General features: G+C 45.8%; 1 protein-coding gene across 4 annotated transcripts in view; it reads left to right on the top strand.

Moving 5' to 3' along the window:
• Nucleotides 1–18,431, top strand: part of LOC141133431 (venom factor-like) — a 681,995-nt gene that overhangs the window by 559,026 nt on the left and 104,538 nt on the right. For 3 of the 4 annotated variants that reach the window (XM_073622818.1, XM_073622817.1, XM_073622816.1), the window contains one exon: nucleotides 855–960. The exons of the other annotated variant lie outside the window; for it this stretch is intronic. In XM_073622818.1, the coding sequence (XP_073478919.1) occupies nucleotides 855–960 (106 nt within the window). The remainder of the gene's footprint in view (nucleotides 1–854; nucleotides 961–18,431) is intronic. 4 annotated transcript variants of the gene reach the window in all.

Below are 18,431 nucleotides of genomic sequence, written 5' to 3'. Positions count from 1 at the left end.
GGACCCCCCACATCCCGGCCCTCCCCCCTGTGTGAAATGGTAAGGGGGTACAAAAGTACCCCTACCATTTCACAAAAAAACTGTCAAAAATGTTAAAAGTGACAAGAGACAGTTTTTGACAATTCCTTTATTTAAATGCTTCTTTTTTCTTCTATTTTCTTTCGTCTATCTTCCTTCGGTTTCTTCCTCCATCTTCTTCTTCTGGTTCTTCTAGTTCTTCCTCTGGTGTTCTCGTCCGGCATCTTCCTCCGCGGCGCCGGCGTCTTCTTCCCTTCTTCTCCTTGGGCCGCTCCACATCCATAATGGCATGATGGGAGGCTCCCACTGTGTGACGCTTCTCCTCTTCTGACGGTTCTTAAATAAGGGAGGGCAGGGCCACCCCGGTGACCCTGCCCCCTCTTATGCACGGGGACGGGTGACCCCGCCCCCCTCTGACGTCACGGGGAATGCCACAGGGAAGTCCCGTAAAGTCCCCGTGCAGCAGAGGGGGCGAGGTCACCGGGTGGCCCCGCCCTCCCTTATTTAAAAACCATCAGAAGAGGAGAAGCGTCACACAGCGGGAGCCTCCCATCGAACACGAAGCTCATCCCTAATCCTGATATAGTTCAAAACAACAACAGAAATAATACAAATAAGCAGGACAGAACGATAGAGTTATACATGCATAAAGTGTGAACACTACTTACTGAAATGAAACCAAGGCATAACCAACTGATCAGCAAATTCATGCTTACATAGAAAATCACTATATTCACCTTTTCTAGTATTGCTTATAATATGTTATTTTGTTCACATCTGCAGTGTCATAGTAGCATATTCAATCACCTTCCCTATTTTTTCCTCTGACATTTCAGATTTCTCACAAGCACCGAGAATGTGTGAAATTCTATGCCCATCAGATCTTTAAAGTGGGTCTTGTCCAGCCAGCTTCTGTTACAGTATATGACTATTACGCCCCAGGTAAATAAGACACATTGTAGCTGTTTACTCAGACATTCTCAACCAGGGTTCTGTGAAATCCTGGGGTTCCTTCAGAGACTACGAGGGGTTCCTTGAGCTGTTACTGGTTGACCTTTTATTTGATGCTACCTTCAGAGTTCCGGGGCCAGTGCCACTTGGCAGAGCCAGCTGTAATACACCAATGATATTTTTATCTATAAGGGTGGCATTCTGACCATCACTGTAAGGAGCATTCTTTCACTGGCCACTAATATAAGGGGAGGTTTACCCACTGACTATCAATTAATTGGTTTTACCCATGGATGAGAAAACCTAAAAATGTTTTTAAAGGTTCCTCTGGGGTAAAAAAGTTAAAAAAAGGTTGTCCTAACTAATTTGTGTGGATAATGCAGTAATGCATTTGAGAACAAATCGTGTATGATTTTTGGACTTGCTGGTCCTAATGCTGGACTTACACCTGTAGAAACTTGTAATATAAAAATCACTCATCCATGAATTTGATAGTGCCTTCATGGACTTGACTGATATCAAATGACTTTTTGTTTGTGTACCATGTCAGTGTCTTGATTTTCGTAGACGAAATGAATGAACGTTCTAGTTTCAAATTAACTTTTGCAAGTGCATACACATAAGTGAATTCAGTATTTTAGAAATGTGTTTGTTCCCATAACATTCTACAACAATTTTCCATCCTAGTCCTTCAAATTTCTTGCTAGCTTTGGTTTAAACCAATTGTCAAATTGTCCCCTTTAACTCTTATGCCGCGTACACACGAGCGGACTTTCTATCCTACTTGGTCCGGCACACTTTCCGACGGACTTTGTCCGCCAGGTGCGCCGGACTTTAAAACGAACGGACTTGCCCACACACGCCGGGATTTTCCGGCGGGCTAAGTCCGCCCGTCTTTCCGACGGACTTTCGCCGGAGTTCCGGCGGACTTTCAGAATGAACGGACTTGCCCACACACGGACAAGTCCGTTCATTTTGAACGTGACTCAGGTGCGACGGGACTAGAGAAGGATGTCAATCTTGCCGCTTTTATCGGCGAGATTGACACCTTGCTAGCCCCGTCGCGGGGCATACCAGGCCCTTAGGTCTGGTATGGATTATAAAGGGGAACCCCGCTACGCCGAAAAAACGGCGTGGGGTCCCCCTAAAATCCATACCAGACCCCGATCCGAGCACGCAGCCTGGCCGGTCAGGAAAGGGGGTGGGGACGAGCGAGCGGCCCCCCCCCTCCTGAACCGTACCAGGCCGCATGCCCTCAACATGGGGGGTGGGTGCTTTGGGGGAGGGGGGCGCCCTGCGCCCCCCCCCCCCAAAGCACCTTGTCCCCATGTTGATGAGGACAAGGGCCTCTTCCCGACAACCCTGGCCGTTGGTTGTCGGGGTCTGCGGGCGGGGGCTTATCGGAATCTGGGAGCCCCCTTTAATAAGGGGGCCCCCAGATCCCGGCCCCCCACCCTATGTAAATGAGTATGGGGTACATGGTACCCCTACCCATTTACCTAGGAAAAAAGTGTAAGTAATAAAACACACTACACAGGTTTTTAAAATATTTTATTAAACAGCTCCGGGGGGGGGATCTTCCTCCGGCTTCGGGGGTCTTCTTCCGGCTTCGGGGGTCCCTCCGCTTCATCTTCTCCCGGCGTCCGGTTGGTTCTTCTCCGCTCTCCGGCCTCTTCTCCCGGTGTCGCAGGTCTTCGGCCGGCCCCTCCGCTCTCTTCATGTAGCTCTATTGCGAGCGGAGGTCCGGACTTCTTGGCTTCTTGGCTTCTTGGCTTCTTGGCTTCTCTTCTCTTCTCTTCCCCCAGATGTTGACACGACGCTCTCTCCGGCTGGACTGGTCTCTGAGGGCTGCGTTGTGACTTATATAGGCGGAGACCCCGCCCCCATATGATGTCACAGTCCCTGGGCATGCTGGGACTGTGACGTTTTAGGGGGCGTGGTCGACCACGCCCCCTAAAACGTCACAGTCCCAGCATGCCCAGGGACTGTGACATCATATGGGGGCGGGGTCTCCGCCTATATAAGTCACAACGCAGCCCTCAGAGACCAGTCCAGCCGGAGAGAGCGTCGTGTCAACATCTGGGGGAAGAGAAGAGAAGAGAAGCCAAGAAGCCAAGAAGCCAAGAAGCCAAGAAGTCCGGACCTCCGCTCGCAATAGAGCTACATGAAGAGAGCGGAGGGGCCGGCCGAAGACCTGCGACACCGGGAGAAGAGGCCGGAGAGCGGAGAAGAACCAACCGGACGCCGGGAGAAGATGAAGCGGAGGGACCCCCGAAGCCGGAAGAAGACCCCCGAAGCCGGAGGAAGATCCCCCCCCCGGAGCTGTTTAATAAAATATTTTAAAAACCTGTGTAGTGTGTTTTATTACTTACACTTTTTTCCTAGGTAAATGGGTAGGGGTACCATGTACCCCATACTCATTTACATAGGGTGGGGGGCCGGGATCTGGGGGCCCCCTTATTAAAGGGGGCTCCCAGATTCCGATAAGCCCCCGCCCGCAGACCCCGACAACCAACGGCCAGGGTTGTCGGGAAGAGGCCCTTGTCCTCATCAACATGGGGACAAGGTGCTTTGGGGGGGGGGGGCGCAGGGCGCCCCCCTCCCCCAAAGCACCCACCCCCCATGTTGAGGGCATGCGGCCTGGTACGGTTCAGGAGGGGGGGGGCCGCTCGCTCGTCCCCACCCCCTTTCCTGACCGGCCAGGCTGCGTGCTCGGATCGGGGTCTGGTATGGATTTTAGGGGGACCCCACGCCGTTTTTTCGGCGTAGCGGGGTTCCCCTTTATAATCCATACCAGACCTAAGGGCCTGGTATGCCCCGCGCTCGCCGCAATAGGAAGATTTGTTTTTCCTATTGCAGCGAGCGCGAGATGCAATACCATCCCCTCGTGTCGTATTTGGTCCGTCGGACCAGCCTACACACGAGCGGGCTTTCCGTCGGACCAGCACACACACGAGCGGACTTTCCGCCCGAAACTGAGTCCGACGGAAAGATTTCAAACATGTTTAAAATCTAGGTCCGGCGGGCTTTTGGGAAGAAGTCCGCCGGAAAAGTCCGCCGCCGCCCACACACGGGCGGATTGTCCGGCACACTCTGGTCCGCCGGACCAAGTATGCCGGAAAGTCCGACCGTGTGTACGCGGCATTAGATAATCAAACAAATGTTCTTAAAACAGCAATTTTTGTAATGAAATTCTTCAGATGTAAGGCCAACAGATGTAAGTCAAGTTTGTGACTTATGCAACGTACACGCAGGCGGACTTTTCGACTGGACTGGTCCTTCAGACTTTCCGACGGACTTTCGACTGACTTTTGACAGACTTCCGACAGACTTTTGAATAAATGGACTTGCCTACACAGGATCACACACGGATTTGTATTTGATGACGTACGACCGGACTAAAATAAGGAAGTTGATAGCCAGTAGCCAATAGCTGCCCTAGCGTGGGTTTTCGTCCATGGGACTAGCATACAGATGAGCGGATTTTTTGACCGGACTCGAGTCCATTGGACAAATTTGGAACATGTTCCAAATCTAAAGTCTGTCAGATTTTTGACCAAAAAAGTCCGCTGTAGATCCGATGGAGCCCACACACGGTCGGATTGTCCTCCGGATTCGGTCCATCGGACCAGTCCGGTCGAAAAGTCTGCCCGTGTGTACACGGCATTAGAATTAGTGAGATTATCTTCTAATATCGAAACAGAAGACAATCATGTATCTCCTATAGCAGGGGTCTCCAACCTTTCCAAATAAAGGTCCAGTTTACTGCCCTTCATACTTTAGGGGGACAGGACTTTGCCCAGTGGGAGTAAAAAATGCCCTGGTGTCAATGGATGTAACCAATGCCCCATCATTGGTATTTGTGGGAGGAATAGCACTCCATTATTTGTATTAGTGGGAGGAATAATGCCCTATCATTGGTATTAATTTGAGGAATAGTGTCCCATCATTGGTATTAGTGGGGGGAATAGTATCCCACCATCAGTATAAGTGGGAGGAATAGTGCCCCATCATTGGTATTAGCAGAAGCAATAGTGCTCCATAATTGGTATCAGTGGGAGGAATAGTGCCCCATCATTGGTATTAGTGGGCAATAGTACAATAGAAACAATAGTGCCCCATCATTTGCATTATGAGAGGAATAATGCCCCATAATTGGTATTAGTGTGAGGAATAGTGTCCCATTATTGGTATAAGTAGAAGGAATAGTGTCCAATCATTGGTATTAGAGGGAGGAATAGTGCCCTGTCATTGGTATTAGTGGGAGGAATAGTGCCCCATCGTGGTATCAATGGGAGGCATAGGGCCCCTTCGCTGGTGTCTTTGGGAGGATGAGTCCAAATCGCTGGTTTCAGTTTGAGGAATAGGGCCTTGTATCAGTGGGAGAAATAGTGACCAATTGTTGGTGTCAGTGGATGGAAGAATTGCCCAATTGTTGGTGTCAGTGGGAGAAAGAGTGCTCCAAGGACAAGATAATAGCAAACAAAGGACCACATTTGACCTTTGGGCTGCAGTTTGGAGACCACTGACCTACAGTATCAGCAGACACCTTCCAGATGATCACTCTCATAGGACCGATCAATCAGACAAAACCTTATTGATCACTACTGTTCCACAGATATAAGTGGATATGAGAAAAATACAGCACAGTATATTCCCAAAACCAGCTAGAAATACTTGTAACACTCTAATGTCCTGTACACACGGTCGGACATTGATTGGACATTCCGACAACAAAATCCATGGATTTTTTCTGACAGATGTTGGCTCCAACTTGTCTTGCATACACACGGTCGCATAAAGTTGTCGGAATTTCTGAACGCCAAGAACGCGGTGACTTAGACCACGTATGACGAGACTATAAAAGGGCAGTTCAGTACCAAGCGCGGCACCCTTTGGGCTCCTTTTGCTAATCTCGTGTTAGTAAAAGTTTGGTGAGAGACGATTCACTTTTTTAGACTCGTGGTTTTCAGATCGTATTTCTGCTGTTCAGTTTGTGCTTGTGGGTTTGTATCTGGTCTTCAGTGGGTGCAGCGAGTTCCCATTGATTTTAGACATGTGCATTTGTTTTCGTCCGTATGCATTTTCGTCCGAATTTCAGGTGTTTTCGTTGTCGTTTTAACAAACGGTAACAAAATTGCAGAATCCGAAAAACGAAAGATCCGACATAAACAAATGCTTTATTTTCATTTTCGTTGCTACAACAGTTCAATATAGATAGAAGATTCGACATGATGATGACAATAACAATCTGGGTCCATCAAACCTGTGGTCGAATGTGCCTAACCTTAACTCTATTAGTCCAAGATTATTCTACATAGAGAGAAAAGATTCGACATAGAGAGAAAAGATTCGACGTAGGGGAGAAAAGATTCGACGTAGGGGAGAAAAGATTCGACGTAGGGGAGAAAAGATAAATAAAAATAATGATGATGATGAATGTTATTGGGTGATTGTAACCAAAGAGGTGGAGTAGTAAAATAGCTAGAACTAAGTACACACGTACTTTGGCTTATGGTGTCTGTTGAAAGTTCTAAGAAGATTCGACGGAGCAGGTAAACTATACAGCGACGTACAGTTTAGCTGCTCCGTCGAATCTTCTTTGAACATTCGACAGACACCATAAGCCTTCAATGACAGATTCAACCTTAATTTGGATTTTCAGACGAATGCAATTTTTAGCTAAAAACAAAATAAATAAAAACGAATTTCGGGAGTAACTAAATAAATGTATTTTTCGGACGAAAACGAAATTCCGAAACAAAATATTTCAGTGTGCACATGTCTAATTGATTTGTCATTGTGTTCTTGTCCGTTCGTTACTGATTTTCAGGTCGCTCCTCACAGGCCTTGTTGTTCTTCAGTGCGTTCTGTTACTTCGTTCTGACCAGCTGACCGTTTTCTAGCCATGTTGTGTGTACGTACTCATCGTAGATTGAAAAAAGGAGGGGTGTGGAGGCGCCAACTGTGGTAGCTTGTTTATGCAAAAATAAAAGTTAGTGTAACAATTACACTTACTGGTTCGCAGGGTGGAGGTGTTTCTTTGAGATGGAAAAGTGTCCTGGGATGTGCTGTTATCTTGTTTCCGGCTCAGATTTCATTCCTTCAGGCGTCTGGGTGTGGAGTCTGTACACAGGCTGAACTGCTGCATCCAGTGCATGGAAAGCTCCACGCTGACCATTCTGGAGTGCAGAAGAGGAAATGATGTCACGGATGCACGCCAAACGTTCAGGCTGGTGTTGGGGATAATGCAGGGATAGTACAGGCTACGCGCTCGGGGCTCACAGCTCCTTCTACTGGCCTTTTTGCTCCTTGGAGGAGAGCAGCTTGAATATATAGTGGAGGCAATTAGGTTAATTAGGTTAAGGTGTATGGGCTGGAGGTCTGTGGCTGTGGAACCACAACAGCCAGCAGACCAACAATCTTCCAAAAAGCACAAAAAAGTTGAAAGTAAAGTATGAAGAATTAAAAATATGATGAATTGGGGGTAAGTTTAATAAAAAAAATGTGGAAAAAAAAATGAAATAAAAATAAATATAAACTAAAAAATAAAATGAAAAATAAAAATGGGAAAAAAAAAAGAAAAAAATAAATAAAAAAATAAAAAATAAAGAAATAAATAAAAAATAAAGAAATAAATAAATAAAAATAAGTATAAAAAAATAAATAACAATAAATGTAAAATTAAAATAAAAAATAAAAAATGAGATTAAAAAGCACTGGGACACACATTAGGAGGATGAGCTCAGGGGGACATGAGGGAAGGGGGGCGGGGGGAAAGGGGGTGAAGTTGTTATATAGAACAATGGAGTTGCTATCTGGGTCCATGAGGGGACAGCGGTCCCTCAGGTGACTGGATGATATGACAGCAAAGGACCATGAGGGTATTTTTATGTTGTAGGAAACTTCTACATGGTTTGTATAGTGATGGGCAAGGTATATATATATATATATATATATATATATATGAATGAATGTATGATTGGAGAGGGGAAGGGGGGGGAGGAAAGTAAACTACAACAAAGAATGTGTTTCTAATTCTTCATTGAGTCCCCCTGGCGAGAGAGTACCCAATGAATATATCCAGTAGGCCTCCTGCTGACATAGGCATTTAAGACGTTCCGCAGCATGAAGACCTCTGGGCATGGCCTCGATGACCCAGACTCTGAGGCCCATGGTAGATTTTTGGTGTTCCTTCAAAAAATGAAGAGGGACACTGTGTTTGTCCCAGCCCTTTTCTATGAAACGTCTGTGTTCGCCAAAACGTTGGCGTAGGGGGCGTATGGTCCTGCCCACATAAAAGAGACCACATGGGCAGGTCAGGCAGTACACCACGTATTCACTGGAGCAATTATAAAAGTCTTTTATGGTGTAGGTTTTGTCTTTAACAGTGAAGTTTTTTTGTCCATGGTCAACAAATTTGCACGTTAGGCATCATTTTTTCCGGCATTGGTACATTCCCACTAATGGAATTAGGGGGATGTGTGAGGCTGGAGTGAGTGGGACTTTACGGATTTTACTGGGTGCTATCCTACTTTTAATATTTTTTGCTCTACGATATGAAACCTTGGGTAGTTGGGTGAGGGAAGAACCTAGAAAGGGGTCTCCAAGCAAGATGCACCAATGTTTGGCTAAGATGTTCTCCATCTTCTTGTGACAATCATGAAACTGGGTAGTGAAACGTGTTGGTTGTGGATTATCTGAAGTTTTGGGTTTGGGTGGAGGTTTCTTTGCCTGTTGGAGGAAGGCCTTTTGTACCAGATGTGGTGGGTATCCTTTGTCTTGAAATTTATTGGAAAGGAGTTTACCCTGTATGTGGTAATCTTCGTCCTTGGTGCAATTCCGCTGAATTCTATGGAATTGGCTCTTCGGTATGTTGTTGATCCATGTTGGATGGTGACAGCTCTGGTAGTGAATATAGGAATTTCCAGCGGTGGGTTTGACAAAGTTTGTAGCATGTATTTCAGATTCACTATGAAAAAGTTCTAAGTCCAAGAAGATTAGTTTTTCAGGGTCTATGACATGGGTGAAGGATAGCCCTAGGGAGTTGCAGTTGCAATGCTTGACAAAGGACTCTATACTCTCTGATGTGCCCTCCCAGATCAGAATGATATCATCGATGTAGCGCCCATAATATATGATATGGGCAGCAAAAGGGTTGTTATGTGAGACGTATTGTAGTTCCCAGTAGCCCATAGTCAGGTTGGCGTAGCTTGGGGCAAAATTGGCACCCATGGCAGTGTCTTGAGTTTGTAGGTAGAAGGTGTGGTCAAACTCAAAGTAGTTGTGTTCTAGACAGAATTGTGTAGCCTCCAGGATGTACTGTGCTTGTCTGGGATTGATGAGGGGGTCCTCAGAGAGAAAATATTCTACTGCTCTGAGGCCTACTGCGTGGGGGATGGAAGTGTATAGAGATGTAATGTCCAAGGATACCCACTGGTAGGTGGGTTCCCAGGTGTAGAAGGAAAGCATCTCCAATAGGTGGGTACTATCTCTAATATAAGATGGGAGGTGTTGCGCAAGGGGCTGAAGGAAATGGTCTATGTACATAGAAAACCCGCTGGTGATGCTCTCCATAGCAGCTACTATGGGACAGCCTGGTGGGTTGGACTGGTCTTTATGGATTTTTGGTAAATGGTAAAAATAGGGAGTTTTACGAAAACCTTTGATGAGAAATGACAGTTCAGCTTTGGAAATAATACCATCTTCTAGAGCTCTGTGGGCTAATTTTGTGGCTTTCTGGGTAAATTCTGGTAAGGGATCATGAGTGAGTTTGGAATAAGTGTTGGTGTCGGATAATAGTCTGAGTGATTCCGCCATGTAGTCTGAACTGTTCTGTATTACAATGCCGCCTCCCTTGTCTGCTGCCTTTATGATGATATTATGGTTGTTGGTTAACTCATCCAGGGCCTTCTGTTCTGCTTTAGAGAGGTTAGCTCTTTTCTTGGGAGCCGATTTACACATTTGGACAAGGTCGGTATACATGACTTGATAGAATGTCTGTAGATAGGGGCCTTTTTTATGTACTGGGTTGAAGATGGACTTGGGTTTGAATTTTGTATGTTGAATGGGAGGGGATGTTTGGTAGTGTTGAGTGTACAATTCCATATCTGCAAAGGGATATTCTGTATGGAGTTCATCTGGGTCCAAGATAAGGGAGGAATCTGTGTCTGTATCTATTGGGAGGACATCATGGTTAATGGTTTCAATGGGTTCTTGCGAGGGTGGGGCTTTCAGAGAGGATTGGATATTGTAGAATCTTTTCACTGTCAAGTCTCGTATAAATTTATTAAGGTCTTTGAATAACATGAATGGGTTTGGGCGGATGGTAGGTGCAAAGGTGAGACCTTTGCTCAAGAGTGAGGTCTCTTCCATAGATAATATATGGGTGGATAAGTTGAAAATCTTTATACTTTCCGTATTTTTCCTTTTAACCACTTCAGCCCCGGAAGGATTTACCCCCTTCCTGACCAGAGCACTTTTTACAATTCGGCACTGCGTCGCTTTAACTGCTAAATGCGCGGTCATGCAATGCTCTACCCAAACGAAATTTGCGTCCTTTTCTTCCCACAAATAGAGCTTTCTTTTGATGGTATTTGATCACCTCTGCCGTTTTTATTTTTTGCGCTATAAACGGAAAAAGACTGAAAATTTTGAAAAAAAATGATATTTTCTACTTTTTGTTATAAAAAAAATCCAATAAACTAAATTTTAGTCATACATTTAGGCCAAAATGTATTCGGCCACATGTCTTTGGTAAAAAAAATGTCAATAAGCGTATATTTATTGGTTTGCGCAAAAGTTAAAGCGTCTACAAACTAGGGTACATTTTCTGAAATTTACACAGCTTTTAGTTTATGACTGCCTATGTCATTTCTTGAGGTGCTAAAATGGCAGGGCAGTACAACCCCCCCCAAATGACCCCATTTTGGAAAGTAGAGACCCCAAGGAAATTGCTGAGAGGCATGTTGAGCCCATTGAATATTTATTTTTTTTGTCTCAAGTGATTGAATAATGACAAAAAAAAATAAAAAATAAAAAATTTACAAAAAGTTGTCACTAAATGATATATTGCTCACATAGGCCATGGGCTTATGTGGAATTGCACCCCAAAATACATTCAGCTGCTTCTCCTGAGTATGGGGATACCACATGTGTGGCACTTTTTGGGAGCCTAGCCGCGTACGGGGCCCCGAAAACCAAGCACCACCTTCAGGATTTCTAAGGGCACACATTTTTGATTTCACTCCTCACTACCTATCACAGTTTTGAAGGCCATAAAATGCCAAGATGGCACAACCCCCCCAAATGACCCCATTTTGGAAAGTAGACACCCTAAGCTATTTGCTGAGAGGCATGGTGAGTATTTTGCAGCTCTCATTTGTTTTTGAAAATGAAGAAAGACCAGAAAAAAAATTTTTTTTTCTTTTTTCAATTTTCAAAACCTTGTGACAAAAAGTGAGGTCTGCAAAATACTCACTATACCTCTCAGCAAATAGCTTGGGGTGTCTACTTTCCAAAATTGGGTCATTTGGGGGGGTTGTGCCACCTGGGCATTCCATGGCCTCCGAAACTGTGATAGGCAGTGAAGAGTGAAATCAAAAATTTACGGCCTTAGAAAGCCTGAAGGCGGTGCTTGGTTTTCGGGGTCCCGTGCGCGGCTAGGCTCCCAAAAAGTCCCACACATGTGGTATCCCCGTACTCAGGAGAAGCAACAGAATTTATTTTGGGGTGTAATTTCACAAATCCCCATGGCATGTTTGAGCAATATAACATTTAGTGACAACTTTGTGCAAAAAAAAAAAAATAAAAAAAAAATTTGTCTCTTTCCCGCAACTTGTGTCACAATATAAAATATTCCATGGACTCGACATGACTCTCAGCAAATAGCTTGGGGTGTCTACTTTCCAAAATGGGGTCATTTGGGGGGGTTTTGAACTGTCCTGGCATTTTATGCACAACATTTAGAAGCTTATGTCACACATCACCCACTCTTCTAACCACTTGAAGACAAAGCCCTTTCTGACACTTTTTGATTACATGAAAAAATTATTTCTTTTTGCAAGAAAATTACTTTGAACCCCCAAACATTATATATTATTTTAAAGCAAATGCCCTACAGATTAAAATGGTGGGTGTTTCATTTTTTTTTTCACACAGTAATTGCGCAGTGATTTTTCAAACGCATTTTTTGTGGAAAAAACACACTTTTTAAAATTTTAATGCACTAAAACACACTATATTGCCCAAATGTTTGATGAAATAAAAAAGATGATCTTAGGCCGAGTACATGGATACCAAACATGACATGCTTTAAAATTGCGCACAAACGTGCAGTGGCAACAAAATTAATACATTTTTAAAAGCATTTAAAAGCCTTTACAGGTTACCACTTTAGATTTACAGAGGAAGTCTACTGCTAAAATTACTGCCCTCGATCTGACCTTCGCGGTGATACCTCACATGCATGGTGCAATTGCTGTTTACATTTGACGCCAGACCGACGCTTGCGTTCGCCTTAGCGCGAGAGCAGGGGGGACAGGGGTGCTTTTTTTTTTTTTTTTTTTTTTTTCTTTATTATTTTTTTGCTTTTTTATCTTATTTTTAAACTGTTCCTTTCATTTTTTTTTTTTAATAATTTTTATTGTTATCTCAGGGAATGTAAATATCCCCTATGATAGCAATAGGTAGTGACAGGTACTCTTTTTTGAAAAAATTGGGGTCTATTAGACCCTAGATCTCTCCTCTGCCCTCAAAGCATCTGACCACACCAAGATCGGTGTGATAAAATGCTCCCCCAATTTCCCAATGGCGCTGTTTACATCCGGCGAAATCTAAGTCATAAAATGCTTGTAGCTTCCGGTTTCTTAGGCCATAGAGATGTTTGGAGCCACTCTGGTCTCTGATCAGCTCTATGGTCAGCTGGCTGAATCACCGGCTGCATTCTCAGGTTCCCTGTTGAGACAGGAGAGCCAGAGAAAAACACGGAAGACGGTGGGGGGGGCATTCCCTCCCACTGCTTGTAAAAGCAGTCTAGAGGCTAATTAGCCGCTAGGATTGCTTTTACATGAAAGCCGACCGCTGGCTAAAAAGAATGATACCAAGATGATACCTAAACCTGCAGGCATCATTCTGGTATAACCACTCAAAGTCGTGAATGGCGTACCTGAAGACAAAAAAATGGTTAACAATAAAGCACAGTAAACGGTAAAGTATAAAAAATTGCATACCTGAAAAGCAAACATGATAAAACATAATAACAATAAAACATTGCAGAATAGAATACAGTAAAAAAGAGCAGAACAATAGAGAGAGAATAGAGAGAGAGAGAACAATAAAACGACAACTATTTTTTTTTATTTTTGTTTGTGTTTTTTTTTTTTTTTTTTACACTTTTTTTTTGTAACTGTAACTTTTATAACCGTAACCGGTTCCAGGTTCGGGTCTCTCAAAATGCGATGGCATCTTGGGAGACCCTGTGAAAGTGTGCCTAGTCTGTGCAATGCTGTACCCTACGCTAATACTCAACTAGTGAATGGTAACGTTCAAAACATTCACCAATGCAAAGACCAGGATTATCAGGACAGGAGGGACAATAATAGCGGGTGTCACGTCTATATCCGCGCTTGCTGCAGACACGGCATCTTTTTTGGGGGGTTCGTTGGGTAGGGGTACTCGGGAGGACATATAAATGCCTCTCATGCAGCGGACTGCATTTGGTTGGGGATGTGAATGGGGGAAGTACGGGCGCTGCAGAAGCGGTGGGTTCACAAATTAGGATTGGCGAATGCAGCAGGAAGGGCACTATGGGCACGACAGGCCTATGTTTGTCTTTTTGGTGGCAGCGGGACACTACTTGTGCTTGCCACCTCACCAGCTTGAACTGCACTTATGGGACTCGCCACGTCACCAAGTGTTACTGCAGTGCTGGTTTGACTACGACCGGGGTGTACTAGGCCGCTGGCGCTTGCCAGTTCACCAAAACGCTACAAAAAAAAGTGACAGTGATGATCGATACTGCACTTTGGTGGGCTGGGCTGGGCCGGGCGGAGGGGCAAAACGCAGGTGCTAGCAGGTATCTGGGCTGATCCCACTAACACTGCGTTTTTGGGAACCCTAAACTGCTGGGGACGCTAGTATAGATCTGATCGGATCAGATATTGATCCGATCAGATACTATACCACTAAGGGAGGCGTATGCTGCGTGTGTGGGTGTTAGCGGTACTGGCGCTAATCTGACGCTGCCTGGGGCTGGTGCTTGCCAGTTCACCAAAATGCTACCAAAAAAACTGTTAGCGATCACAGGGATCAGGCCTGACTCTGTGAACGCTGCAGTTATGCGCTTAGTGTTTTGTAAGTGACAGTGATCGATCGATACTGCACTTGGGTGGGCTGGGCTGGGCCGGGCGGAGGGGCAAAACGCAGGTGCTAGCAGGTATCTGGGCTGATCCCGCTAACACTGCGTTTTTGGGAACCCTAAACTGCTGGGGACGCTAGTATAGATCTGATCGGATCAGATATTGATCTGTACAGATACTATACCACTAAGGGAGGCGTATGCTGCGTGCGTGGGTGTTCGCGGTACTGGCACTAATCTGACGCTGCCTGGGGCGACGCATATCACCGCCGGGCGATCAGGGGGCTAAACCTTTATTCGGTAATAAACGGCGGGTGCCCTGACACTATAAAAAAAAAAACAAACTAACCAGCGTCACCCGTAACAGTTATACGGTGATCAGTGGTGAAAGGGTTAACTAGGGGGCAATCAAGGGGTTAAAACATTTATTAGATAGTATATGGGGGTCCCTGTCGCTATAAAACGCTGACAGCGAACCTAAATATTTACGTTCCTAACTAGCGTCACCAGCGACACTAATACAGCGATCAGAAAAATGATCACTTAGCGACACTGGCGACAGGGGGTGATCAAGGGGTTAAAACTTTATTAGGGGGGGTTAGGGGGGTACCCTAGACCTATAGGGGGCTAACACTCATTGTCCTACCACTGCTAACTGTCACAAACTGACACTATGCAGTAATCAGGAAAAAAAAAAAAAAAACCTGCTTGGTGTCAGTTTGTGACGGGGGGGGTGATTGGGGGGGGATCGGGGGGCGATCGGGGGTGTTTAGTGTGCCTGGCATGTTCTACTGTGTTGTGTGTGAGTGTTGGTGCACTTACATGTCATCTCTCCTCAGCGCTGGAACGGAAACTGGCCAGCCGAGGAGAGATGACATCACATCCTCTGCCTCTGTGTACTATACAGAGGCAGGGGATGTTTCTCATTGGCTGGGAGCGATCGCGAGGGGGGGGGCCACGATCGGATGGTCTCCCCCTTGTCTCTCATCGCTTCCAACCAAACGCCGACCGCCGATGGCACCGGGGGGGGTCCTATAGGACCCCCCGCCCGCGGGAAGGCAATCACGTACCAGGTACGTGATTTTGCCTGCCCGTGCCGCTCTGCTCACGTATATATGCGTGAGGCGGTCGGCAAGTGGTTAAGTTTTCCTCTGCCACCTCTTCCTCCTCTCTTGCGTACTTTCTTTTGAAGGTGCCGAGTGGTCCCTTACCAGAATTCACCCAGAAAGCCACAAAATTAGCCCACAGAGCTCTAGAAGATGGTATTATTTCCAAAGTTGAACTGTCATTTCTCATCAAAGGTTTTCGTAAAACTCCCTATTTTTACCATTTACCAAAAATCCATAAAGACCAGTCCAACCCACCAGGCCGTCCTATAGTAGCTGCTATGGAGAGCATCACCAGCGGGTTTTCTATGTACATAGACAATTTCCTTCAACCCCTTGCGCAACACCTCCCATCTTATATTAGAGATAGTACCCACCTATTGGAGATGCTTTCCTTCTACACCTGGGAACCCACCTACCAGTGGGTATCCTTGGACGTTACATCTCTATACACTTCCATCCCCCACGCAGTAGGCCTCAGAGCAGTAGAATATTTTCTCTCTGAGGACCCCCTCATCAATCCCAGACAAACACAGTACATCTTGGAGGCTACACAATTCTGTCTAGAACACAACTACTTTGAGTTTGACCACACCTTCTATCTACAAACTCAAGGCACTGCCATGGGTGCCAATTTTGCCACAAGCTACGCCAACCTGACTATGGGCTACTGGGAACTACAATACGTCTCACATAACAACCCTTTTGCCGCCCATATCATATATTATGGGCGCTACATCGATGATATCATTCTGATCTGGGAGGGTACATCAGAGAGTATAGAGTCCTTTGTCAAGCATTGCAACTGCAACTCCCTAGGGCTATCCTTCACCCATGTCATAGACCCTGAAAAACTAATCTTCTTGGACTTAGATCTTTTTCATAGTGAATCTGAAATACATGCTACAAACTTTGTCAAACCCACCGCTGGAAATTCCTATATTCACTACCAGAGCTGTCATCATCCAACATGGATCAACAACATACCGAAGAGCCAATTCCAAAGAATTCGGCGGAATTGCACCAAGGTCAAAGATTACCACTAGGGATGAGCCGAACACCCCCCTGTTCGGTTCGCACCAGAACATGCGAACAGGAAAAAAGTTCGTTCGAACATGCGAACACCGTTAAAGTCTATGGGACACGAACATGAATAATCAAAAGTGCTAATTTTAAAGGCTAATATGCAAGTTATTGTCATAAAAAGTGTTTGGGGACCTGGGTCCTGCCCCAGGGGACATGGATCAATGCAAAAAAAAGTTTTAAAAACGGCCGTTTTTTCAGGAGCAGTGATTTTAATAATGCTTAAAGTCAAACAATAAAAGTGTAATATCCCTTTAAATTTCGTACCTGGGGGGTGTCTATAGTATGCCTGTAAAGGGGCGCATGTTTCCTGTGTTTAGAACAGTCTGACAGCAAAATGACATTTTGAAGGAAAAAACTCATTTAAAACTACCCGCGGCTATTGCATTGCCGACAATACACATAGAAGTTCATTGATAAAAACGGCATGGGAATTCCCCAAAGGGGAACCCCGAACCAAAATTAAAAAAAAAAAAAATGACGTGGGAGTCCCCCTAAATTCCATACCAGGCCCTTCAGGTCTGGTATGGATATTAAGGGGAACCCCGGCCAAAATTTAAAAAAAAAAAATGACGTGGGGTTCCCCCTAAATTCCATACCAGACCCTTTAGGTCTGGTATGGATTTTAAGGGGAACCCCGCGCCAAAAAAAAAAAAAAAACGGCGTGGGGTCCCCCCAAAAATCCATACCAGACCCTTATCCGAGCACGCAACCTGGCAGGCCGCAGGAAAAGAGGGGGGGATGAGAGTGCGGCCCCCCCCTCCTGAACCGTACCAGCCCACATGCCCTCAACATTGGGAGGGTGCTTTGGGGTAGCCCCCCAAAACACCTTGTCCCCATGTTGATGAGGACAAGGGTCTCATCCCCACAACCCTGGCCGGTGGTTGTGGGGGTCTGCGGGCGGGGGGCTTATCGGAATCTGGAAGCCCCCTTTAACAAGGGGACCCCCAGATCCCGGCCCCCCCCCTGTGTGAAATGGTAAGGAGGTACAAAAGTACCCCTACCATTTCACTAAAAAACTGTCAAAAATGTTAAAAATGACAAGAGACAGTTTTTGACAATTCCTTTATTTAAATACTTCTTCTTTCTTCTATCTTCCTTCATCTTCTGGTTCTTCTGGTTCTTCTGGTTCTTCTGGCTCTTCTGGTTCTTCCTCCGGCGTTCTCGTCCAGCATCTCCTCCGCGGTGTCTTCTATCTTCTTCTCCTCGGGCCGCTCCGCACCCATGGCATGGGGGGAGGCTCCCGCTCTTCTCTTCATCTTCTTCATCTTCTTCTCTTCTGCTTTTGTTCTCTTCTTCTCTTCTTCATTTTCTTCTCCGGGCCGCTCCGCATCCATGCTGGCATCATGGAGGGAGGCTCCCGCTGTGTGACGGCGCTCCTCGTCTGACAGTTCTTAAATAACGGGGGCGGGGCCACCCGGTGACCCCGCCCCCCTCTGACGCACGGTGACTTGACGGGACTTCCCTGTGACGTCACGGGGAATGCCACAGGGAAGTCCCGTCATGTCCCGTGCGTCAGAGGGGGGCGGGGTCACCGGGTGGCCCCGCCCCCCGTTATTTAAGAACTGTCAGACGAGGAGCGCCGTCACACAGCGGGAGCCTCCCTCCATGATGCCAGCATGGATGCGGAGCGGCCCGAAGAAGAGAAGAAAAGAAGAAGAGAAGAAGAGAAGAAGATGAAGAAAAAGAGAAGAGCGGGAGCCTCCCTCCATGCCATGGGTGCGGAGCGGCCCGAGGAGAAGAAGATAGAAGACGCCGCGGAGGAGATGCTGGACGAGAACGCCGGAGGAAGAACCAGAAGAGCCAGAAGAACCAGAAGATGAAGGAAGATAGAAGAAGTATTTAAATAAAGGAATTGTCAAAAACTGTCTCTTGTCATTTTTAACATTTTTGACAGTTTTTTAGTGAAATGGTAG

This window comes from Aquarana catesbeiana, linkage group LG03 (genome assembly GCF_042186555.1).
Source record: "Aquarana catesbeiana isolate 2022-GZ linkage group LG03, ASM4218655v1, whole genome shotgun sequence".
Classification (NCBI taxonomy): domain Eukaryota; kingdom Metazoa; phylum Chordata; class Amphibia; order Anura; family Ranidae; genus Aquarana; species Aquarana catesbeiana.
The sequence above is the reverse complement of the archived record's forward strand: the minus strand, read 5'-3'. Positions and strand labels throughout refer to the sequence as shown.